The 26817-nt window shown below is 40.9% G+C and overlaps 1 protein-coding gene across 1 annotated transcript in view; it reads left to right on the forward strand.

Moving 5' to 3' along the window:
- Nucleotides 1-26817, forward strand: part of dock1 (dedicator of cytokinesis 1) — a 693250-nt gene that overhangs the window by 236083 nt on the left and 430350 nt on the right. The window contains exon 27 of the mRNA XM_041210280.1: nt 3355-3450. Within this exon, the coding sequence (XP_041066214.1) occupies nt 3355-3450 (96 nt within the window). The remainder of the gene's footprint in view (nt 1-3354; nt 3451-26817) is intronic.

A 26817-nucleotide genomic window follows, 5' to 3' on the forward strand; every position in this document is an offset into this window, starting at 1 on the left:
TTTGTGGTCTTTCCGTTAGTGAGGATCACAGCTACCATGTCATTCATGGAGTGGGCAGAGGATGGTGACGAATTTCTGAGGCAACCAAAATTAAGGTTAAAATTGAGGAGCCTTTGCTGTTGATAGAGTCAGAGGCTTTTGTGAGGTTGAAGAAGGTCTCATACTGCAGTTGGTGCTGTTTCTTGCACTTTTCTTGAATTTGCTGTGCAGTGAAGAGCACATCAGTGGTGCCTCTGTGAGTGCAAACTGCATTGCAACTCTGGAAGGAGTTTGTTGGTCACTGGGAAGAGGTGGTTGAGGAGGATATTTGCAATGATCTTCCCTGTGGCAGACAGCAGGGAGACCCCTATGTAGTTACCACAATTGAACTTGTCCCTTTTCTTGGATATAGTCATGATCACAGTGTCCCTGTGATCCCCCAGGCATGTGCACTTTTCCTAGATGAGGGATATGAGGTTGCAGCCATGCTAGGAGCCTATTGCGATAATGTGCTTGCTAATATGTAAAGTATGCTCATGTAAATATATGATTGTGTAAATAGGTATGTCATCACAGGAGATGATCTATGTCACGATGCTGCAGCCATCTTGGCATAGTTAGTCTGCACAGTTAACAGCAAGAAGAAGCCTCGATTAAACATCTGTGTTCAACCTTTACACCTGCCTTCAGCTTCATTTGTAGAAAGTATAGAAAGAGAAAATGCAACACTTATCTTGGCAGGGTTTCAAAATTTCAGCAGGGATCAGAGTGACCAACTCTTATGAGGTAAAATAAGAGACATTTCAACCGGGTTATGTTGGTAACCTAAGAGTAGAATGTATGGGGTGGTGACCATAATAGCAGGTGAAGGGATTGCTGGTAACCGTAAGAGTGGCTGGTAACCATAAGAGTGGCGTGATGATGAGGGAGCAGCCACACACTGTATGCTCACCTCAATAACCAAAGAGGCAAAGGCAAGAGGATACTCCTAGGCTCTGTCCTATAACAAAAAGTGACCCTTAAGGGAAGTAGGATAAACCATTAAAATAAGGGACAGTGCTTAAAAAACTGGACAGTTGGTTCCATCTGCTCCAGAGGCATTGTTTTGCAACTGTTGAATGGCTTTTTCAACCTTGTTCCAGACCAGCAGTCCCATTTGGCCTTGCTCACTGAACACTAGGTAAATACTCAATGGCATTCTGCTATGCACCTTGTGTCAGGCATGTTGCACCCTATTCCCTTTCCATGGTTACCAATCTTCTACAACATAACTACTCCATATCTTTGCCAATCACTAATTTTGCTGTTGTGTTGAATAAACTCCAAGACAAATTTTGGTTTGCCTGTTCACGCCGATTTGTTTTACCAACCCAATATGGCCAATCATTCCCGATCACTTTGACTTTTTCCATACCAAATTTGTGGCATGAATAGTGGACAGTGATTGTCCCCACAAATCATCCTATTACCTTTGAGCCTATAGACCGAAAACCATGATTCAACTGGCCATGTTGTAGCTGGGTGCTTCACAGCAGCTTTCAAAAGGGGCAGTGCACCTCAAATCTTCATTGATAAAAACAAAAAAACTGCGGATGCTGGAAATCCAAAACAAAAACAGAATTACCTGGAAAAACTCAGCAGGTCTGGCAGCATCGGCGGAGAAGAAAAGAGTTGACGTTTCGAGTCCTCATGACCCTTCGAAGGGTCATGAGGACTCGAAACGTCAACTCTTTTCTTCTCCGCCGATGCTGCCAGACCTGCTGAGTTTTTCCAGGTAATTCTGTTTTTGTTTCAAATCTTCATTAATGGGGCTTTTGTGAGAACGACAAATGTCCTTGCAAAGATGCAAACTATGTCCCATATCATTGATCCATGCCCATTAACTAAACTATTTGATGACTCATGCTGTTTTAATGCTGGTGACAACTGCTCCCAAGATGGCTCAGATAATAACCCTCCTTAGCTGTAATCATACCTGTTAGAAAGGAAAATGATTGTAGTTTTCCAAGATTGTGGTTTTCTAGTCATAGACTGGGGCATGCCACAGGAGTTCCTCAAGGAAGTATTCTCTGTCAACATCTTGAGTAGTTTCATTAATGACCTTCCCTCCATCAGAAGATTGAGCAGACTGTTTGTTGATGATTATGTTCAGCTTCAGTCACGGCTCCTTCAGTATTAAAACAAAGCATACCAGCCTAAGGCTTTTTTTATTTTCACATGTTTAGTTGCTCTCAGATCTCATTACTTCCTCTTCTCAGCAATAATTAAACATTTGAGGTAGCCTTTTTTTGTTGTCAGGGTTGGCACATGTCATGATTTGCATGTTTGTTAGTAGAAAATGCTCCTCAATGATAAATTCTCCTACAGAATGATTTAAGAAATAGCTTCTTTATGATTTTGCCTCTTGAAGCACCTTGTAACCTTTTTAAAGGCGCTATAAAAATTCAAGTTGTTGGCGTATATGAATATTGAAATTCATTCATAGGATGAGGCAGACCATACCAATGCCTAGTAGCCTTATTGTTGAAAAGAAACATCAGTATGCCATCATTTTGCCTTCAATGGAGTTCCCCATTTCAGTTGAAAAGGATGGAAAATAAGGCAGATCAGACTACCTCCCAGTGGCTATTTCAGGTTTTGTGCTTTGTGGAAGCCCTGGAAGCAGGTGCCTGTTCAGTTGGCGATAGTATGTAGCCTATATGAATGAATGGGTAATCGTAATTATATTTCAGCATTTCCAGATCATTTCATTTGTGTTTTCAAAATGACTCCCAAAAGGTGCACATGTTTTTGTAGATTTAGCTTCTGTCTTGATATGATTTATTTAGGAACATAGCAACTTAGGAAATAAGAGTAGGGGTAGGCCATTTGGTCGCTTGAGCCTGCTCTGCTATTCAAATAGATCATGGCTGATTTTTACTTCAGTGCCATTTTTCCAAACTATCCCCGTATCCCTTGATGTCTTTATTTTCTAGAAATCTATCAATCTCTGTTGTGAGCATACTCAATGACTGAGCCTCCACAGCCCTCTAGAGAATTCCAAAGATTTACCACCCTCTGAGTGAAGAAATTCCTCCTCATCTCAGTTCTAAATGGCCTACCCCTTATTCTGACACTCTGTCCCCTTCCTTCTTCGTTGACTGTGGAAATGACAATTGGTAAGAAATCATTTAATCAAAGTGTGATTAATAGCAACCCCTGCATTTTATCCTGCAAACTTTGATTTGACGTTGAATGGTCATTCTGACGTTTTGACCTTGAGTGCAATTATAATTGATCTTCTTAGAATGGAAATGGATTTTAATGGTAAAAATCAATACTTTTTTTCATTCATTATTGTTAGTAACCGTCTCCATTGGTTGATTTCTATCCTAGGGACCAACTCAGCGACATGTCCAGATAATTATGGAGAAGCTACTGAGAACTGTAAACAGGACAGTCATCTCCATGGGACGTGATTCTGATCTAATAGTAAGTTCCTGTGGAAACTAATGTTTGAATCTAAATCAGAGCTACCTGTCTGTAACTGGCTTAAGTTAATGATGGCTAGATTAACTTTTATTCATTTATGGGATGTGGGCATTGGTGGCTAGGCCAGCATTTATTGCCCGTCCCTAGTTGCCCTTGAGAAGGTGGTGGTGAGCTGCCTTCTTGAACCGCTGCAGTCCCTGTGGTGTAGGTACACCCACAGTGCTATTAGGAAGTGAGTTCCAGGATTTTAACCCAGCGACAATGATGGAACAGTAATACGTTTCCAAGTTAGGATGGTGAGTGGCTTGGGTGGGAACTTCCAGGTGGTGGTGTTGCCATTTATCTGCTGCCCTTGTCCTTCTAGATGGTAGCAGGTGTGGATTTGGAAGGTGCTGCCTAAGGAGACTTGGCGAGTTCCTGCAGTGCATCGTGTAGCTAGTACACACTGCTGCCACTGTTCGTCGGTGGTGGAGGGAGTGAATGTTTGTGCCTGGGGTGCCAATCAAGCGGACTGCTTTGTCCTGGATGGTGTCAAGCTTCTCGAGTGTTGTTGGAGCTGCGCTCATTCAGACAAGTCAACAGTATTCCATCACACTCTTGACTTGTGCCTTGTGGATGGTGAGCAGGCTTTGGGGAGTCAGGAGGTAGGTTACCTGCCGCAGGATTCCTAGCCTCTGGACTGCTTTTGTAGCCGCAGTATTTATATGGCTAGTCTAGTTCAGTTTCTGGTCAATGGTAACCCCCAGGATGTTGATAGTGGGGGATTCAGTGATGGTAATGCCATTGAATGTCAAGGGATGATGGTTACATTCTCTCTTGTTGTAGATGGTCGTTGCCTGGCACTTGGGTGTCACGAATATTACTTGCCACTTGTCAGCCCAAGCCTGGGTATTGTCCAGGCCTTACGAACATACATACATATGAACATACCGCATTTGAACTAACTGCTGGGGTACAAAATAGTTGAAATCTTGATCTAAATTTGTTAAAGCAGGAGTCAGTCAGTATTTTGTCTTAACCCAAAGGCTTGCCTTTAAGGCAGTGAAATGCCAAGCATTTTGCGTAATGGCTTAGTTCACACTCTGGCACAAACAAATACAAATACTTCAATGATGAGACGATTCAGATGTAAGGAGTAACTTCATTATTATAATATCATTCTATACAATCAAAATATAAATTTAATTGCTGTTTGTCTTTGCTTTCCTAGTTTTATACTTTTATTTTAAATTTCACTTCCAGCAGGATTTTCCCATGGACTTTGGGGCCCCAGTATCAGGACCAAATGGGTGCTTTGAGCCAGCAGTTGCTGGCAGTCAGACCAATGGAGCTATTTTCCTAGAGGTGACCTCCTAATGGGTTGCCCCTGACCTTGCTGTCCAATTAAAGACAGTGGCGGGCTCCAGATGCCACTGACACAATCACAGCTCTGAAGCCTCAGCAGCCCCGCCGAGACTCTGGGCTCTGCTGAGGCTGGTTGGGGATCAAGAGGGGAACCTCAGCCGATCCGTATCTCTGCCTGCCACTGGGGAACGTCGTAATGTGTCAGGGAGCTGTTTGGGTGCAGCTGTCAACAATTTCCCCGGCAGAATTACACCTCGGCTCACCTCCCAGTCCGCCATCCGGGGCTGGGAAAATTCAGCCCTTTCTGTGTAGTCTACTATGTCTATTTTGTCTTAAATTTTAAACACATTTGTTTTTTTCTGAGCCTCTAATGTCCTGAGCATTTTGGAGTAGGGAAGAACATTGAAGCTAGTTTTACACAGATCTAGTCTGGATCATGGTCTTGTAATGCTCAATTTTTAAAATAGGCATCTAAGGATCCAATATGGCAACAGGCGCAAGTCTGTCCTGCACCAGAAGAATGCCACCCACATAATAAATTGGGCACATAACCCCTATTAGAGCCCAGGCCACTTGTGGATGTATTGAAAAGCCTTATTGTTAAAAAATAAACATTTTATGCTAATTCTAAGATCCTTTTGTGAAATTTGCCTGCCTGTCTCCGATTTGCCATGTGATAAACTTGTCCAGTCAATCATGGCTTGAACAATCGGCAAGAATTTTGCAACAGTTTTAGTTAAAGGGCCTGTCACCTTGACATGGGTCAGTTTTTTTTGCCTTGCTAGACTGCTGGTAAACTTTGTGGCATTTTTGAGTTTGCAAAGTTTTGGCAACAACTTTTTACTAGCCCTAAACTGTTTGTTTGCCTTGGAAATATTTTATGTCACTCATGGGTGATCTATTACGCTTGCTTTTGGGGCTGAAAGGGAATAGTTAGAAGTGGGAGTTGGAGTACACTGTGCAGGATGCGCTGGTCACAGTGGGTCTTCGAATTAGATTTTTCTACCCTAGTTTTATTGAGAAGCAGTGTGCAAGGTGTCTGTTCTTCAATAAGGAAAATGTAATGTCACTCTGTCATCTGATGCAGCTACAACTAGATCTCTGAATCACAGCATGGATAGCAGTACCTGTGACTGTCAAAATCATGGTTGCGCTTAAATTTTTTTTGTAGCCTATGGCAGGTGACATCAGTAACATATCCCCGCTGCATTATGCTAGCGACCAAAGCTGTCTATTTGGGTGGAGTGGTGGGGCAGTTGCATCTCCTTCCGTTTGCTGAAGTGAAGCAGGGTGAGAGAGGACTAGGCTTCTCAAGAATTGTAGGCTACAAGAGTCAAAGACTGAACAAATATTGTCCTGTGTGTTCCCCACCATCAGCCTGGCATTTTCAACAATGAGAGATACCACTTCCTCAACATCTAGATTGGTTGCAACTGCTGGCAATGCAGATGTGTGTCACTTCTGTACCCCAGCTCGGTATAGCCACTTTAACCACAAGCTCTGACGTTTCCTGAAAAAACCCTGAACAGATTTGTCAAGTGTGATCACCTGCTCCTCTAGAAAGCCTACGTTTGCTACTGTCTTTTTAAAAATCACACCATTTATAATAGAAAATCTCGACAACGACTTATTGACAATTAAAAAGAGAACTGCACAAACTGTCCCAACAGCCAAATTTCCAAATAAAACAATAATTCGCACTATCCAAATCATTTGGCGCTTGTAGAGCGGCAATAGGTATAGGATGGCCAAGCCGAAAAATAATCCCATGTTTTGCAGAGGAATATAATCCAGGGATTTTACCACAGGACAAGTAAATAAAAAATCAGAGCCTGAAAATTGTATTACAGACAGCCTATGAACATTGCTGAATTTTGGCAATTACCTTGGATTTGTTGTAATTAAAACTGTGCCAACCCCTTAGGGTTTTGTATGCTACGGTCATGGTCTGCCTGTTGTCATTGAGAGACTGTTTCAATGTTGCTGGTCTTGAGAGTACACCTTGGTAACATTTTATAAGCATTTACTCATTTTACGTTGCTTTTTAGAGCAAAATGGAAATTGCCCAGATATATGGATGGAAGATTGTAATACCTTCGGCGTGAGGATGTATAAAAAGCTAATTTTTAGCATTTCAATATGTGTCATTGTTTGTCACTAATTAATTTTAATTATCACAGAGTTGGCTGTATAACCTATTCTTTCAGTCATTTGGAATTTTTCTATTCCAATTCCAAGTTAGGTGGTTTGGTACAGTACACCAAATCCAGCTATCTGAAAACTGGCAGTGTCTAAAAAGTGGATTTTTTTTAAAGCGGGCCATGCAAGAATTTTAAGTCCTATTAAACTTAGTGGCTTGTACGGGAAGTTGCTGCATTGGCACAGTGGCTTGCTGAATAGTTATCCACTTCGTGTGACGTTTCCTGCACTGTCGAGTGGTCAGAGCAACCGATGATCCCACACCCAGCTCAGCCTGACCCACCTGACCAAACCCGGCTCCAACCACCCGACCTGCATAGGCGCGCCCACCCGAATCCCAATGGTTAATAATATGGATAACTCTGTACAGGTTAAAACAATAGAAGCCTTGATACAGGCAGTGATAGTGATATACAGTGCAGAGCAATAAAGTTAAAATAGTCATGTCAAAAGAGCCACCAGATACCCCCAAGTAGCATCAATAGGAAAGACAGATGGAGCTTCTTGGCAGGAAAGTGTCCTAGAAAGGCTAGGAACTCAGATGGATAGCAAACACTTCAATAATAAATAAAAACAGAAAATGATGGACAAACTCAGGAGGTCTGGCAGCATTTGTGGAGAGAAAAACAGAGTTAACATTTTGAGTCTGACTCTTGTGGGCTAAAAAGAAGTAGCAATGTGATGGGTTTTATAATGTTTAAGAGGGAGTGGAGCAGGTGGAGCAAAATAGGTCAGGGATAGGTGGGAGCTAAGGAGAAATTTTACAAAGATGCCATGTACACAGGACAAAGGAAGTGTTAATAATAGCGTTAAAGACTAAAGAAGGTGCTAATAGTGACATAAAGAGTGTGTTAATAGCAGAAAAAGGGTCAGCACTCTGAAAGCACAACATAAAAACAAGTGACAGAGGGCCCTGTGGGGTTGGGGGAAAAGGTTTAAAAAATGTTAAAATTGAATAAATAATTAAAAGAAAAATAAAACAAATGAAAATAAATAAAAAATAATTGGTTTAAAAAAGGGGTAGAGATGGACACACTCCGTGACACCTTGCTGCACTCCTCCATCACCCTCAACTCCTCATCCCTTTCCCACAGCACCTTCCCATGCAAGAATCCCATTCAAGAAGGTGCAACACTGCCTCTTTACCTCTTCCCTCCTCACTGTCCAAGGCCCCAAACACTCCTTCCAGATGAAGCAGCGCTTCATTTGCACCTCTTTCAACTTGGTCCACTGTATTCACCGCTCCCAATGTGGTCTCCTCTACAGTGGGGAGACTAAATGCTGACAGGGTGACCGCTTTGTGGAACACCTTCACTCAGTCCACAAGCATGACCCAGACCTTCCTGTCATTTGCCATTTCGACACATCATCTTACTCTCATGCCCACATGTCCATCCTTGGCCCACTTCAATGTTCCAGTGAAGCCCAACACAAACTGGAGGAACAGCACCTCGTCTTCCAATTAGGCGCTTCACAGCCTTCCAGACTTAACATTGAGTTCAACGACTTCAGATCATGAACTCCTACATCTTTACCACTATTTTAAGCCAATTAGTTTTTTTATTTTTATTTTTATTTCCTTTTTATTTTTGTTTTTATTTAATTCCGCACCCCCCCCCCCCCCCCCCCCCCCCCCCAACTCACCCCACAGGACTACCTGTCTCTTGTCTTATATTGTGCTTTCAGAGTGCTGACCCTTGTTTTGCTATTAACACATGTTGCTATCTTATCTTAATGCCACTATCAGCACCTTCTTTAGTCTTTAATACTACCATTAACACTCCCTTTATCATGTGTCCATGACATCTTTGTTAAATTTCTCCTTAGCTCCCACCTATCCCTGACCTTTTATTTTACTCCACTTGCTGGATTTTGATCTAGCGACATTGAAGGAACGGCGATATATTTCCAAATCAGGATGGTGAGTGGCTTGGAGAGAAACTTCCAGGTGGTGGTGTTCCCATCTATCTGCTGCCCTTGTCCTTCTAGATGGTAGTGGTTGTGGGTTTGGGGGGTGCTGTGTAAGGAACCTTGGTGAATTCCTGCAGTGCATCTTATAGATGGTACGCACTGCTGCTACTGTGCGTCAGTGGTGGAGGGAGTGAATGTGGCGCCAATCAAGCGGGCTGCTTTGCCCTGGTTGGTGTCAAGCTTTTTGAGTGTTGTTGGAGCTGCATCCATCCAGGCAAGTGGAGAGTATTCCATCACACTCCTAACTTGTGCCTTGTAGATGGCGGACAGGCTTTGGGGAGTCAGGAGGTGAGTTACTCGTCACAGGATTCCTTGCCTTTGACCTGCTCTTGTAGCCGCAGTATTTATATGGCTAGTCTAGTTCAATTTCTGGTCAATGTTTGGGGTATTTTCACTGGACTAGTAAGACTAGTAATCCAGAGTAATGCTTTGGAACCTGGGTTCGAATCCCACCAGATGGTAGAATTTGAATTCAATGAAGATCTGGAATTAAAAACTTAATGATGACCATGAAACCATTGTCAATTGTTGTAAAAGCCCATCTGATTCACTGATGCCCTTTATATGCCGACCTTACCTGGTCTGGCCTACATGTGACTGCAGTCCCACAGCAATGTGACTGACTCTAGCAAGCTACTTAGTTGTATCAAACCGCTACAAATTCTCAATTTCAGATTAAGCAAAAAAAAACACAGCCTATATTTAAAAGCTAATTATCAAGGTTAGGTTAATTCTTAGAATTGTGTTATTTTACCTGATTGGAATTATTTAGAAAAGTTCTACTGAAAGTATGGAAATTTCAGCTTTGGCCCTCAATGGTCACGCTCTTACCTCTAAATCGGGAGATTGAGAGTTCAAGTCCCACTCCAGGCTTTGAGTATGTAATCTAGGTTTAACTCAAAAAAAGAATAATTTATTTTTTGTAAAGTGACTTGGAATATCCTCAGGATGGGAGAGGTGTTACATGAAGGCAAGTTTTTTCTTTTAAATGTAACATATCGCTAACATATATATATATAAAAAAATAGATGTTCTTGTAATCAGAACGACTTGTATTTGAGTCCAGTGATTATTGACCATGCAGAACCATTTCGTTAGAGTACAAATTGACAAGATAAAACTTTCCATTATATACTCATCTGATCTGACTGCAGGTAATGTTTAAATTGTGTAATTTTTTTTTATAGGAAGCACATAATTTTAGGTGACATTGTATAGGCGCATTCCAGAAAAAAGAATTAGCAGTGTATAAAGTTTTACTTTTAGCTTACTGTGCAGCATGCTTATCCCTTAGGGTGTGCTCTTGAATTTTTGGGGGACTGATGAAACTATGGGCTGAATCTTCATTGCGCAGTGGGGAAGGTCTGCAATTGCGTACTGCTCAGGGACATGCAGGCTTCCTGGTGTGGTAATGTTGCATAGCAATTTTGATACCACTGAGGGATGTGAGACCCAACCAGCCACCCAGATCAGTGGATGAACAATTGATAATTGCCACTGGGGACACTGCTACATGCTGCTGAACTGGCATCAATGCAGGGGCAGCCTCTGCCACAAGGCTTTCGTGCAGATGGTTCCTCAGTTGGAGGGCCAAGGGGCATGCGTCAGCCCTTTTATGGCATGCGTGGCCATGAGAAAGAACCAACAGCTGGTGTGCAAAGGGCATTCACTCCATGTATCTTTGTGCTATTAGCACCATAGACCAGTTGATGCTACAGAATATGTCTCACATTCTCTGCATGTCAGTGCGCTGCTCCTGCATCCACTCTTGAGTGATGCCACGTGTGTCTCTCTAAGAGATTGACCATTGATTCAACGAAAGAGCTCATGCACTCCAAATCCTGAGACCTAGTGGAACACATTTGATCAATGGATTCCTCCATTCTGTGCTCATGACTCTGCATTGCCTAAGGGAACTGACATGTGGGCACACATCTCACGCTGCTGGACTCAGAATATTGGCCTTTTGTGTGACTCCTAAGGCTTTGCATTCCCACCCAGCTGAGCATGGCTGCATCTATCCTCCATCCTCCCACAATTGACTCTGCCTCCATCACCACCTTCTGCTCACTTGTGTTCTGTGCTTCACCCTGAGCCACCCATACTGAGGTGAAGGATATTTGTGCTGGTGGAGGATACACTTGATTCATATAACAATGCAGACCCTGGTTCTTTAACCTCTATGCATGATTCCCTTCCTGCCCCCACTGACTCCGCTTCTAAGGTCACCCTGTGGGAGACATAAGGATAGAAATATGAGAACTCATCTCCATCAGCAAGTATTTCTGCGGAGCTGAATTATGTCACTACAGTTGATGTACTAAGGTGGCGTTGACCAGGAAGGAGTACACTCCAAGCCATCACTTGGATATTTTGAGATCATTTTACTCGGTCTTTGACAGATTCCTACCTTTCCATTATCTACTCCTCAATTCAATGGTACCTTCGCCAAATCAAGAGCTGCCTCCCCTGTGGATGTCAGTAATGGTAAGCCGCTGCACCCCATCGCATGAACAAGCCATCTCTCTCGTGCTATGCACCCTTTTATCCTGAAAAGTCAAGAGAAAGAGTTAAGACAACGCTGCCCTCCTCATCTCTTCCAGCAGAACAATCAAATGAGATTTGACAGTCTTCAGAGTTGCCTCCACCACAATAGCATTATGTTTGTGAACTTTGCTCAGGGCCCAGTAATGTTCCTGTGTACATACTTCTCCTGTGCTCAGTAGTACTATGCATCGTCAGGCTGTACAGCTCGTGTGCATGCTGAAGATCTCTTGTGGGTGTCACATTGCAGCCCTAAGGTCGTCATTGAAGCACATCTGGCATTTGAACCCATGTCCTTCTCACAATAACAGGAGCCACCTCCAGCCATGCCTCCTTTGTTTGGCTGGATGGCCTTCTCCTGCTTTCAGAGAAAAAAATGCTTCTTTGGCCTCCAAAAACACCTCTAGGGAGGCATCAGAAAAACATGGGGCATCTTCACATGAATGCCTGAAGTGTTGCTGGCCTGCTGCTCTGATCTCTCTTCTACCTGTGGATGAAATGGCAAGCACCATGATAGCTGCTGTTTGCCCTTTAAATTGGGCCTTTTCTATGTAAGTCCTGGCTCTTCCCCACACCTGCTGCTTTCATTTGGACAGCCAGTTCGACCTTGGGCCAATTAGTAACTTCTTTCTAAAATCACATTGTGCATCCACTTCTGATGTAGTGCAGGGCCGGGTCCCAAAGGTTCTCCCAATGTCCGGTCCTGACCTCAAGAATGAAAATGCCACTCTATATTTCTACAATATGCAGAGCGTGGACACAGGCTAAACTGCCTAGCAAGTAATATTTCTTTTTTTTTTCTAAAATACACTTTATTCATAAAATACCTGAAAGAACATTACAAACATTTCAGAATGGTCGTTATAGAAAGTGCAATGATATTTTAAGTTGTCTACATTTATCATGTTGCACTCTGAGGTGCTTCAATATAATTGTGATACATGTAATATTCACTGCAAACATTCAATGTGAGTCATACAACCCAAGGTGGTTCTATATAATTCACAGTCCCTTTGTGCACTGTGGTTGAAAGGTCTTAGACAGCAACCTTTCCCCATTGTACGTATGCAGTGGCTGTCCCAAGCTTTAGCGCATCCCTCAGCATGTAGTCCTGGACCTTGGAATGTTCCAGTCTGCAACACTCAGTTGGGAACAACTCTTTGCACTGGAAGACCAACCAGTTTCGGGCAGACCAAACTGTGTCTTTCACCGAGTTGATGATCCTCCAGCTGCAGTTGATATTTGTCTCAGTGTACTGTAGAGCACAGCATCATAGAGCTGCTCAGGTTGAACCTCAACAAAAACCACTGCATCACTCTCCATACCTTCTTTGCAAAGACACATTTCGCAAAGCGGTGGACAACGGTCTCTTCCCCACCACAGGCACCTCGAAGGCAATGTGCGGACAGGGTGAGACGCCGGATCTGTAGGAAGGACCTGATGGGGAAGGTGTTTCTCACCACCAGCCAAGCTATGTCTTGGTGCTTGTTTGAAAGGTATGGCAATGAGATGTTTTACCAAATGACTTTGCCAGTCTACTCAGAGAACCATCCGACAGGACCCACCATCTCCTTTTTCTGCAGGGCCTTCAGGACATTACGTGCAGGCCACTGCCTGATGGACTTGTGGTGAAAGGTGTTTCTCTGCATTAATTTTTCCACGAGGGACAGGTGTTATGGTCTAACTACTTGGAGTGTTCTGCGGCAGCGTGGCCAGACCCATCCCTCACAACACTGGGGACAGGTAGAACCTCAGCAGATAGTGACACTTGGCGTTTGCATACTGAGGATCTACGCACAGTTGATGCAGCCACATACAAAGGTAGCCATCAGGATGAGAGCAATGTTGGGCATGCTTTTTTCCCCCTCTATCTAGAGATTTGTACATCGTGCCTCTGTGAACACGGCCCATTTTTGACCTCCAGACAAAGCAGAAGATGGTTCAGGTGATCGCCACAGTGCATGAGTGAGGAATGGGCCAGACTTGTGCCACGTCCAGCAACACCGAGAGTGCCTCACAGCTGATGACCAGGTTCTTACCTGCAATGGAGAGGGAGTGTCACTCCCACTTCCCAGTTTTTTTTAAACCATAGCTACTTGTTCCTCCTGGTTTCTAACGCTGACCTGGTTCCTCCATAGCCCCAGCACCTCAGGCAATCTGACCAGATGGTGAAGGGGACAAAGGATCAGTCAGCCCAGTTTCCAAAGAATTTGGCCTAACTCTTGCCACGATTTACCTTGGCACCTGCGGCCTGTTCAAACTGCAGCAGATGTTGATCATTCTGTGCACCAACAGTGGATCCGAGCAGAAGACAATGACATCGTCCATGTACAGGGATGCTTTGATTGAATGCCCCCACTCCCTAGGATCATCAATTCTCTTATGACCGAATCCTTCCTGATGGACTCAGCAAAGGATTCTGTGCAACACATGAATAAGATAGGGGAGAGAGGGCAGCACTGCCTGACTCCAGATTTAATTCGAAAGCTTTCTGATTCCCACCCATTGATTGAAACAGTGCTACTGATGTTTGTGTAGAGCAGTTGCGGATTCCCTCCTCAAACCCATTTTGGAGAGCACATCCACCATGTAGGTGTGCGATACTCTGTAAAAGGCATTCTCCTGGTCCAAGCTGATGAGGCAGGTGTCCACACCGCTGTCCTGTACATGGGCAATCGTTTCCCTGAGCAGCACGAGGCTGTCAGAGACCTTCCTTCCAGATACAGCGCAGGTCTGGTCAGGGTGGATCACTAACTCAAGAGCAGATCTGACCCATTTGGCGATGACCTTGGACAGAATTTTATAGTCCACATTCAGCAGTGAAATGAGTCGCCATTTTCTAATTTCCTCCCTTTCCCCCCTTTTCCCCTTCTGCTTGTAAATGTGGGCGATGATGCTTTTCCTCTTGGATTCTGACATACTGCTGGCCAAAAGCATGCTCACATACACTTGCAGGTCTGGGCCAATCCAGTCCCACAGAGCCAAATACAACTCAACTGGTAAGCTGTTGCTTCTGGGTGTTTTACTCTTTCGAAGGACTCAGCTCGTCCAGACTCCCCCATGTACTCTTGTCCAAGACCTTCGAGATAGAGGACAGGAAAGACTGAGAGGCCATGCTGTCTGTGGGCTTCACATCATAAAATTTGGCGTAAAAGGATTTGCTGATCCTCAAAATGTCGGACTGCGATGACTTTACTGAGCTGCCCCCTCCCTTCAGGCTGCTAACCACAGAGCTCTCTGTGTATACCTTTTGGAAAAGGAAATGTGAGCATGTCTCATCCTGCTCCACGGAGTGGACTCTGGACCGGAAGATGATCTTGGCTCTTCATTTCTTGGAGATCCTCCTTGACATCGACCTACGTCGGCTGCAGCCAGAGCAGATTTTGCATCCTTTTCTGGAGTTGGGACATTTCCGTCTGTTTCTTTCTAGACTTCTGAACCTCTTTATATTCTCCTTGATTGCTTTCCACTCAAAGACACTCTGGTCTTCCTGTATCTGACAGTCAGCCAGTAGGAGGCAGTGGTCAGAGAAGAATATTGGTTTCACTTCGGTGGATCTGACTGTAAACGCTCAACAAACAGTAAGTCTACCCTAGAACGGATGGACCTATCTGACTGTGACCAGGTGTATCTACACTGCCCTCTGTAGGGTTGCTGAAAACATTGTGCAGCATGGCATCCTTTATTGTTCCCATCAGGATTCTAGGCATGGTATCTAGTCTGCTGTCAGCCCTGCTGGATCGCCCAGTCACATCGATGATGCAGTTGAAGTCACCACCCAGAATGACTGGCCTGGACATCACCAGCAGCAGTGGGAGCTGCTGAAGGAAGGCCAGCTGGTCGCTTTTTTGAGCCGGGGCATACACATTCATTAACTGGAGCGGAGTATTTTTGTACAATACACCTGCTATGAGGAGGGGCCTGCCCACCACTTCTTTAACTTCGAAGATACTGAAATGCCTCCCTATAGCAGAATACCCAGGCCAGAGGGATTGAGTCACTTCCTCCCGACCAGATTGATGGCCCATGGGACCACCATCACAAGCGTTACCTGTAGGAGCTGATGCGGTATCTCTCACTCCTGCAGAAACAGCATGTCAACTTTGTCCTTGGCAAGGTAGTCCAAGGTCGCTACACATTGTATAGTAGATTTAACAAAATCTTTATCCCCATTTTAAAGCATTTTGTCACTTAGCAAAAACTGTTGTCTTTGACAGCTCCAGTCCTTTGGTCTGCTCCTGCATACCCATAGCATTCCCAAATTGTCTCACTTTTGATGGACTGAGGAAACTATCCTGAATAGCCCCGCTGGAAATGTTCCATTCAGGTGACATAGGTAGGTTTGTGCAAAGAGTGAGTTTGTTCTCTGTTGGAAAAGTTTCTCTGATCCATTCCCTCCCAGGGGCGTTGTTGCTCCCGGCTTCCTGGAGCAAGCTCACAACTCTTGCCATGGATTTCTTCCACATTACCCATTGATCTTAGAGATTTCAATTTAATCTGCTGGAAGCATTACAACATGATTGTACTTAAACGTGAGGTTTGAGGGTATTTAGTCAGGTCCAGATATTTCAGCTCAATGTATATTTATCCACCTTTGTTCTGTAGTAGAAATTCACTATTGCTAACCTTATTGTTTTTCACATCCATATTCCACTTTCATTCAAATGTCGGGATTTTGCAGCTTTTCCATTTACAGAAGACTTTTTCAGAGTTTTGTGTAGCTCTGTCTTGCTTGCTGTTTCTTAATCATACGTTCTGAATTTTCTCTCATGTTGACTGGTGATCTGTTTGACATTCTCTTGCGTCACTTTGCCTGGACTGTGCTGAGATGAGTAGAAATCAAAAATGTTCAGAATAAGAAAGAAAATAATAGATTCTCAGGTGTGAAATTCTTGATCCATCATCTTGTATAGTTTCCCTGAATATTGTGCTTCATTAGCATAATTGAAGAAAAATACAGGAATAGCTTGCGTACCTCCAACTTCAATTTTCAATGCAAACAGGCATTGTAGTGTTCTAGATAATTGCTGTTTTTAATGCCATGTAGCTGGATAATAATATTTGACATGGCACAGAATTTTGTATTAATAGTGATTTGGAATTTAGAAATAGGTAGCTGGAGTACTCTTTATGTTTATGCACAATATGCAGAACCATGTTTTTTTCACAAATGATTTCATCAGATAAAAAAAGGCTTTATTTTAGCTGCAATGACAGCTCTTTTTAAAATTCTATTTCCATAATAGGTAATTGAAATTAATAGATTGGTGTAGCAGCTGCTCAAGTTACTAACAAAGGAACACTGATCTATACTAAATTTTTTAGGCACCAAACTTTAAAGCATACTTGTAAAGCATAGTGTTACAAACTACATTCAGATAAGATGCTTTTGGCTGACTGATCAATTTGTTTTTCAGCTTTGTCTAGCTGGATGTTTACACTTGATTTTTTTAATTTTTAAAATTCAATTGCTACAAATTGCTGATTTGCATTACAGGTGTTGGCTTCAGAGGCACAATATTGTTTATGTCTATGTGGTTATAGTATGACCCTCATATAGAAATTGGTGGGTTCTGTGTTGTAATGAATCCTCTACTTAATTTGAAGTTCCCTGTTGCATCATGAAATCTGGGTATCACCAGTGCTGCTGATAAATTGCAAGTATGACAGGTATTTAAAATGGGTTTGTAGCAGCATTGGGAAACCAACCTCGTGCTGAATCTGCCATCAAAAGCTGGCAGCAATCAGCATTGTGCCAAAAGAGGCACAAGTAAGTTTGTTTTAACCTTGGTGAGGTCTGCTTCCTGACCGATTTTCAACTTCCACTTGCGGGTTCTGATTTCATTCCCTCTGGCTTTGGTGGGTGACAGTACAGACTCATTTAAATAAGCACCAAGAGTTAAAATAACCAGGACTTTGCGCTGAGCTTGCCACAGATGTTTTTCTGCTGCTCTGCACTCTGTTCATTCTGAACTCTCCCAGAGCTAAAATCAGTCAAGAAGAGTTGGGCAAGGTACTGGAAAGGAAAGGCAAAAAAAGAGACTGAGAAAAGAAATGCATGAGCAACAAAAGCACAACAGGGAACAGGAAAGTGAGAAAATAACAGACTTGGTTGCATGATACAGGTCGGGAAAATAGATCAAAAATTGATAGAAATGCTTTCACTTGGGATGTTTGCTGGCCTGTGCATATACAGAACAATGCACAAACAATCAAAATGAAAATGCAACCTTTTTTTAAAATTTCATGCTTTGAGATTTTTTTTTCACCGGGATCTAAAGATGGGCCGGTTCAATGGCTTGTGTGCAAATACTGATTTGTACTGATGGACAACTGAAATTTAACTTAGTAGGTTGGTTGTGTTGTTTTCTTAGCACAGTTTATTTGCCACAGCAGTTTGAAAGATCACAGAATGTTATGCTTAAATTGCGTTAGAGTTGCCTTGATCTTTTGTACAACTTTATAAATGTTGTGCTAGAAGCTACATCTGCCCACAAAATTGGCCATATCCTTTGATCAAATTAGTCACCATTCTGAGTTTCCACGAGTTGCATCTGTTTGCAGACCTTTGAAGAGGCTCTTAAAATTAAGCTGGTCCTTTTGGATGCTAATTGTTTGTTTACACCATGGCCTTAGTGGAGCCATTATTATCATCTTGCTCCTTTTCTGGCTTTCTCCTAGCCTCCCTCAGCCCATATCTCAATGTCATTTACCAATCTGATTTTATTTTTTCCTCTTCTGTGTTTACCCTCAATTTCTCCTTCAATTGTTGCCAGGACATGGCTGTCAGTTCTTTGTTTCCAATGTCTGATATTCGACTGCCTTTCTCTCTCTAACTGTACTTACTAACCCTTTTGATTCCTCAACATCAGCTTCTGAGTTAGGATGGGGGGGTGCTGCTGTTCAGCTCCTTAGTGAGGAGAGAAGTTCAGCATGGTGGGAATTGTTTAAACTGCAGGGCGTTTTTAAAAAAAAGAAACATCTATCTTTTCACAGGCGTTTTTTGTTGCAGCAATCAGGCCTCAAAGATCTGTCCACCAGGCCACATACCAATAGAAAAAAGCAAGGATTTAAGGGGGACTCACAGCTGTTAGCATTCAGTCTGATCTCCACGGCAGCCATTGCTGCTTCGGCGCTCGCGACTCTGAAATCTCATCTCACGACCCCTCCGGGGTCGCATCCACAGTTTAGGAAGCCCTGCTCTCTACCTCTTCCTTTGTTCTGTCTATGAGTATGGTGTTGGCTACATGCCTGAGATTCCATCTGCTACAACCTTCTATGATAGAGCCACATCCCTCTGGGCAACTGTTCCTGCACCATCCTCATTACCTTCTCTCCCATAGCATTGAAAAGCATGAGTGACAGAAGACACCCTGCCTGACTCTCTTCTCAAACTGGAATTGGTTTGTAGTTGGGTGCTAATAGGAATATTGTAAAAGCTTTGGAATATAATTTCTTTTTAATGTGCTGAGAAACTGGCTACTTGACATCAATATAATTAGCAGATGGCTCTGCGTAGTTTTTGGAAGTCATTTTCAGCTTTTTAAAATCAGGTTACTAATGGGTGATGGACTAGACAGTCTCATTTAAATGTTTATGTTCTGTGATAAACCCATTTTCAACAGCATTAATCAAACTTCAGCAAGTGACCACTCTTAAATGTATCCAGGAATATTTATAAAGTAATTTTTTACATTTTAAATTACATTATAATACGCTACTTCATTGCGAGGGTTCATGGCAGATTTTTGATAAATGCAAATGAGTTTGAGTGGAAAGTTAGGAAAAGATGCTGCTCTGTTCTGGATGCAAAATTCACTAAATATGCCCAAGGTGGAAACTACCCCATTGTCCTTTGATACAGCAGAATACCTTGACGGCAGCACTGTGATAATTTTCAAACAGTTGTGACCTCACGGAGATTTGTGCTACATTAACACTGTTGCTTGAATATGCATGCTTTGTTGTGTTTAATTAGATTCCAGCAATAAGCTATTGAAGTGTTTAAATGAAGTTTTAGTTTTGAATTGGTTAGAGCATGTCATTTTGCTACCTTGAGCCACTGAGTTACCTTTATTAATGTTTTTGTTATTGTGACAATTAATGTTTGCCATCCTCCTGTGTGGTATTAAAGATGAGAAGATGGGATTGTTGGCCACGATGAATTCAGTTGTTTACAGTAGTTTTCTTTTGAACTTTTTGATGAGGCCTGTATTAAAGTTTAATATTTTTTGTCATGCAGTCTGCATGGAGATCCTAAGGAGCATTAACTCACAGATGTAGTAGATTTATGTTTGCTTGACATTGACTTTTGTTATTGAAATTTGAAATAAAAACTTATTAGTTTGGTTCATATTTTGCACCATTGTGATGATAATAATAGAGTCAAGCAATTGAATGGAATGTCACTCTTCCATTAAAATTTCCTACCACAAAGCTATGTCTTGATTTAGGCATGTTTTTGATTTCAGTGACTATATAGTTAAACTGTGTACTGTATTTTTCCTTCCCTGATCTCATTTACCTTTTAGACCTCCCATCACTTACCTTTTATCACATTAATTTTTCTCCCAGCTTTTCTTCCACTCTCTCTGTACTTGTCTCTTCCTTGAGATCCAAGTTCTGGTTTCTCAATCCAACACCTGACCATCAGTTTATTCTCCTGACCCCATGTTTGTTAACTTTTTTCCTTAAGAAGCAATGTTAAAACTAGCATTACCCTTCTGCTCAAAAAAACACCTTCATCTGTAACTTTATTTCCACCTCTTAAGATTCTTGTGCATGTTGCAACCTCCTAGCTCCATATCTCCCAAAATGCTCGCCTTGAGCACACCAAGACAGTACTAACTAAAATCACAAATTACATTCTCTGTAGCTATTATCATGGTGCACTGTGCCTCTTCATCTTCCTTAACCTTTCTGTTGTGCAAACATTTTTAACCATACTTTTGGCCACTTTTCCAGACTGCCCTACCATGCCTCCGCATATCTTTTTAATTTTTCCTGCTGAAGCGCTTTAGATGTTTTTCTACAAGTGCTACAGAATGCAAGTAGTTGTCAATTAGATATAAATATAACTTGTTTCCCACTGATTCTATTGTGAGTAAGGAAGGAAATTGATTACTAAATAGTGCAAACTGTAATTACAGACTCTTTTGTTTTGACTTTGTAATTTTGAAAAAAAACCATTTTAAACATTTTATTTTGTGAAACAATAATAATGTACAAAACAGATACATGTTTGGCTATTGCATTGTTGTCATATAAACCATATAAAATGGACCATTATTGGCATACTTAGATATGACAGGAATGCTCTTCTAGTGGTATTCTTTCTAATGTATTAAAGTAATCACAGTAAATTAGTATCATTATTAAAATAGATACTTTCTATACCAGTTCTTCATTAGGATGAGGGGAATGTTGGACTTTTGGGCAATGGTTTAAACTTCCAAGCCTTTAAGGCTGCATATCATCTTATCGCTACCCTGAGATGCGAAGCATTCTACCTACGTTAGGATCCATAAATTTGTTACTTAATCAGTTATTAAAGGCGCATTATATATTGCTCCAGTTTGCTATGATGCAGCAGTAGGGACTAGCAATAGATAATTCAGTGTAATCTGAGTTGTGTTCAGCGAGAGATCCTTAGGGGGAGAGTTGGAGGAGGCAGTGGGCTGGAACCAATTATAGAATCATAGAATAGTATCATAGAATGCTCAAAGCATAGAAGGAGCCCTGTGCTGGCCCTCTGAAGGAACAGTTCACCTGGTGCCTCTCTCTTTCCCCATATCCCTGCATTTTTTTCCTTTTCAGATAATGATCCAATTCCCTTATGAAAGCCTCAATTAACCCTGTCTCCACCACACTGTCAGGCAGTGCGTTCCAGATCACAACAACTCACTTCGTAAAAATAAATTCTTCCCATCACCACCTCTTTTAACTTGTACCAGTCATCTTTGTTTCCTTTAAGAAATAGTCATGGCAGACTTCCTTAACGCCCTTATCTTAGTTTTTCCTTAAGGAAAACATAGTCCTGTTCTTACAAACTTTCAATGCACAAAATAATTCATTCCATGTAGTGAACCTTAACCAGCTGATAGTAACAGGCACCATCGCAATTTCATGTTTGTAGTGAGGCTGAAGTATGGAATCTTAAACAAGAAAGAGGCACTTTGTTGAGTAGAAATATAATGTGTACTTGGCTTTGTAAGTTATCAATCTCCAGACTTAATGTGGCTTCTGGTTGTAGATTTTTATATATTCATAATTGAAAGACTTTCCAGTTGAATATTGCTCATCATCTGCTATTCTTACATTATTTAATTCATAGAAATATTTGACCTGACAGACTATTTTCACAAGTGATGAGTCCTGAATAATTTTTTGTATATCTTTCTTTGTCCCTGCAAATGTTTCTGTTGGCGTGGTGATTCTTGTGGTAAATGTACTTATTACAAAGTGATTATATTGAACAATAGGTGAGAGCTTGAGTAAGATCAGTTGAAATTTTCTTGAGTCTAGTTTCAACTCTCTTAGACCCAGAATTTGGGTCTGTTACAGATTTAGGTCTTTGCAATAGATATTGTCGTGGATCCAGTGTCACCAGTCTTTTATGTAAGTGCATCTTACATCCCTTACAATCTGGAATGCATCCGTTACTGCTCAAAATTTTGTTAAAAAATAGCAGAGCCCAGTGACTGTAGCAGCAAATTTTTGCACTTTATATCTGCTACTAAAATATTGCACACCTTGCCAAATGTGTTCTCTCTCTATGGAAATTGGACTAAAAAACCCTCATCAATATTGATACAGATTCAAACCAGCTACTGTTTGCTTTTTACATAAAATGCAATAATAAACAATATAATTTTCATAGTGACAATAATCTACTTCTCATGCTCTGTGATGAAAAATAATATGCAACTTGCTAGCTTCATAAATTTAGGCATACCCCCCTAAGCTTGGAAGCGAGATAGAAAATTTCTGCATGACTTAAATCTCAGATAGGAAATTTGGCCTACTGAACTACAAATTAAAGTTGATCTGCAATCATGAGGCTTCCTTCTGTTTTAACAAAACTCTTTGCTATCTAAATTGAATGAAGTAACAATTGGCCTCTCAGGTAGCAGAGATAGCTATGTTTTACCAATGACATAATATGCTTGAGAATATACATGATGATCCTTTGCAGATTAATTATGTCTCCAAATTGCTATTATTAAGAGGTTCGCACTGCTGCCATAATACCTATAAAACAAATGTTGCATGCAGCCATGTAAATTAAGCTAATCTAACATTGTGGAAATATTATGAGCTTGAAACAAAAACAGCTCAGGCAAAGTCCAGTCTATAATAAAATGAAAGAAAATATTGCATTTATGTAGTGCCTTTGACTCCTCAGGATGTTGCAAGCACTTTATAGCCAATAAATTATTTTTGTAGGATAATTACTGAAACCATGTCGGTAAAACTAGTGGAGTTTCTGGAAAGGTGGCTGATAACCAATGTAATGAATGGCAAAAGGCAGTGGATGTGGTGTGCATGTACTTGCAGGAAACCTTTGACAAAGTATCGCATTTGAGACTTGAAGAAATTTAAGGGGCATGAGAAAAGGAGAGTAGTAAATTGGATTTAAATTGGTTAGAGGAAATGGTAAGAAGATTTGGTGTTATGAGCAGTTGCGCAGGGCTCAGTTCTGAGACGACTTCCTTTCACTGTGTACCTCAATAATTTAGACATAAGGTTTGAGGGACTGCCATCCAAATTTGCAGACAACACTAAAATAGAAGTCATTGTAAATAATAAGTACTAAAAGAAACTGCAAGGAGATGATGGAATAGGCAAGAAAGTGATGGGTCAAATTCAATGTTAATAAATGTAAAGTTTTTTAAAAAAGTAATATTTGTTCTGTACATAGAATTTACAGCAGAGAAACAGGCCATTTGGATCAACAGGTCTATGCTGGTGTTTATGTTCCCCATAAGCCTCCTCTACCCTTATTTCATCTCACCTTGAATTAATAATTTTAAGTAGAATTTAAATATGTCTACCAAGAAAATAGTTCACCATAATTTCTAGGGGAAACAAAAATTCTATACTTACTAAATTGTGTACAGAAATCTGACTACAGTGATCCACCCAGACATACAAGTTTAATACTTCGGGGAAAATTGAAGAGCAATGTCGAAGAGCAGAGGGATTTTGGGTTTCAGGACCTTACGAGATCTTAAAAGCAGCAATTCAAGTGGATAAAGCAACAATGAAAATCCAACGAATACTGAGTTTTAGTGGCAAGAAGTTTGGAGTATGAAAAAGGCTTGTGTTTATATAGTGCCTTTCATGACCATCAGCTGCCTCAAAGTGCTTTGCAGCTCGTGACCGACTTTTGAAATTTAGTCGCTGTTGTAATGTAGGAAACATAGCTAATTTGCACACATCAAGCTCCCACGAACAGCAGTGTGGTAATGACTAGATAATCTGTTTTTGTGATGTTACTTGAATCACAGAATTGTTATGGTGTAAAAAGAGACCATTCGGCCCATCATGTCTGCACCAATTCTCTGAGCATTTTAACTCAGTACCAATCTCCTGCCTTTTCCCCGCAACCCTGCACAATGTTTCTATTTAAATAATCATCCAATGCCCTTTTGAATGCCTCAGTTAAACCTACCTCCACCATACTCCCAGGCAGTTGGATAGATATTGGCCAGGACAATGGAGATAACACCTCAGCTCTTCTTTGAAGCTGTGCATTAGGATCCTTTGCAGCCACCTGAGAGGGCAGTTGGGGCCTCAATTTAATGTCTCACCAAAAGATGGTGCATCTGACATTACAGCACACTATCACTAATGCATTGGAGAGTCAGCCTAGATTTGTGTGTTCAAGACCTGGAGTGGGAGTTGAACCTAAAATCTTAGAGGCGTAAAATGCTACCAGCTGAGCCATGGTTGAGATGTAAAGGTATACTATGTTATGTAAAACCTTAGTAAGACTGCAGTTGGAGTACCATATCCCATTTTGGACTCCATAATGTAAGAAGAATTTAAGGCAATAGAAAAATGTACAGTGCAGCTTTACTAGGATGCTGTCTGGTATGAGGGAAAACAAATATCAGAAGAACAGCTGTTTTAGAATGAACAGATTATGGGGTGAATTGATGGAGCTACTTTAATTATGAGCAGATAGAAACAGACTTTCAATTTCTCATTAGGGAGCCTCAGAGGAACATAGAAATATTACTATAAATGTAAGAAATTTAGGATTGAGAATATGAGAAACTTTTATAGACAGAGGGTTGCAAGTCTGTGGAACTTACTATCAAAGTTGGTGATTGCAACAGATCATATCAGCTTTTAAGAATAGATCAGATAGGAGGTTGAAGGTAAGGGGAATAAAAGAATATGAGAACAGGGCAGATAGAATTATGACTACTGCCTGTAGGGAGGGATGTACAATACCACTGGTTGAACAGCCTGTCCTCTGTCAGAATTACATAGGTGGAGTCTACATGTAAGTTGCAGCAATCACTTTGTACACAAAGAAAAAAGCAATTAGGCACATTCTGGGTTTAGTTAAAGACTGCCTGAAATTAGCCTTTTATTAACTTTTGCATGTGTTCATTCATCACTGTTGAACATTTTGGCAGTAATTTTGACTTTGTGAGGTAATTTAAAAGGAATAATAGTAAATTGGCAGCCCATCTTACATCTGATTTTTATTTCCATTGCTCCCTTTAGCTTTAAAGGGGCAGGCAAGATTAAATTTAGTTCTGCCTTAACAAAAATAAATTGTACTGTACTTGTATTCTTATAAAGCCATCTACCTCCAACTCACCCTAATCACCATGATAGCAATTGCATGAATTAATTTTCATTGGACGTTTAACTTCAATATAATAGAAAAAAATAGGAAGTACATGCATGTCAAAATCCAAAGACACTAAAGGTAGATAATGACAAATCAAATTTTACACAAGTCAGGACAAAATGGGGTCTAACTTATGTCACCTTGCCATGGATCAATACTCCAAGCTCTAATGTCACCTTACTAAACACTATAGACTAGACTTGATCTTGACTCTTTTGTGTCATACCATGAATATTGTTTAAATCTAGATGAAATTGAGACTTTATGCAGTAATTAAAATATCCAGCAATAAAGAGTAACAAGATCCTTTGCAGTGCTGAAGATATCAAACAAAAATGTATCATAGTTGTAAGGTGGATTTTACTAAATCTGGTTTATTTTCCCACAAAACAAAATTAATTGAAAACTGAGAATGCAAATCAATAAAATTCTAATTTTAAATTATTTTTCTTATGCATCTGTGAGGTAAGTGTGGCCGTGAAATGCGAGTTTTATTTCCATCAACTGAACAGCTTTCATGCATACAAGTCCACTTCAGAATGTTGAATTCTCATTATTAACTTGAATAGTTAGTTTATTTATTTAACCTGATGTAAAAAGATGGAGCATAAACTTAAGGGGCCATTTAATATTAGGAGTTTATTTAAAAGTAAGTAATTCTCCTACTGTTTTAGTTTTTTCATCTCTCCACTTATAATTACTTGCTTAGGCTGATACCTAAACATCTAAATGTTCATTGCCTGAGGCGGACCTTGAGTGACAAGAATCTTTTTGACATACTTGGGTTTCTCACTGTTGAGCCCAAATATATAGTCAACAGATATCCACATGTACTTGTCAGGAAGGATTACTGAAAATTGATCAGGAGAAAAGTCCTGGTTGTTTTTTTTTAGCTCCTACATTGTTCCATAACTCTGGGGCAGTTGTAATGTCACATGGCAACCTTAGTTGAGATTAGCTAATTCAGCATAAATCTGAGATCAAACCTGGGAAATTGCTAGTTTGCATAATTAGGTTTAATCTTCAGCTGTTTGGGTGATTTTCACTGCTGGAATGTAAACAATTGGCACCACTACTTTAGGGGAGGACTTTTGAGTTGAAAAGCCAGAAACTAATGGTATGTTTCCTTAGCTGAAAGAGAGATTTCTATGTTCCATTTTCATGCAGTACATTTTCAACATCTTTATTTGATGTACTTTTTAAATTAAAATTTCATCCTATGTTTGGCTGAGTTTTTTTCTATATTTAAAGTTTCAGATACCAATATGTTTCAGATACCAATACATACAAGTTTCAGATACCAAGTATGCTAGTTATGTATAAGTACAGAATTAAATTCTACAATAATATTTTTCTATAACTTAATAAGGTAAATTAAGCATTTTTTAATATGAATTTTCATTGTACATTTCCGTGGAAGTTAGTGAAAGGTGATTTGG

The sequence above is a fragment of the Carcharodon carcharias genome, chromosome 17, assembly GCF_017639515.1.
Source record: "Carcharodon carcharias isolate sCarCar2 chromosome 17, sCarCar2.pri, whole genome shotgun sequence".
Taxonomy (NCBI): Eukaryota; Metazoa; Chordata; class Chondrichthyes; order Lamniformes; family Lamnidae; genus Carcharodon; species Carcharodon carcharias.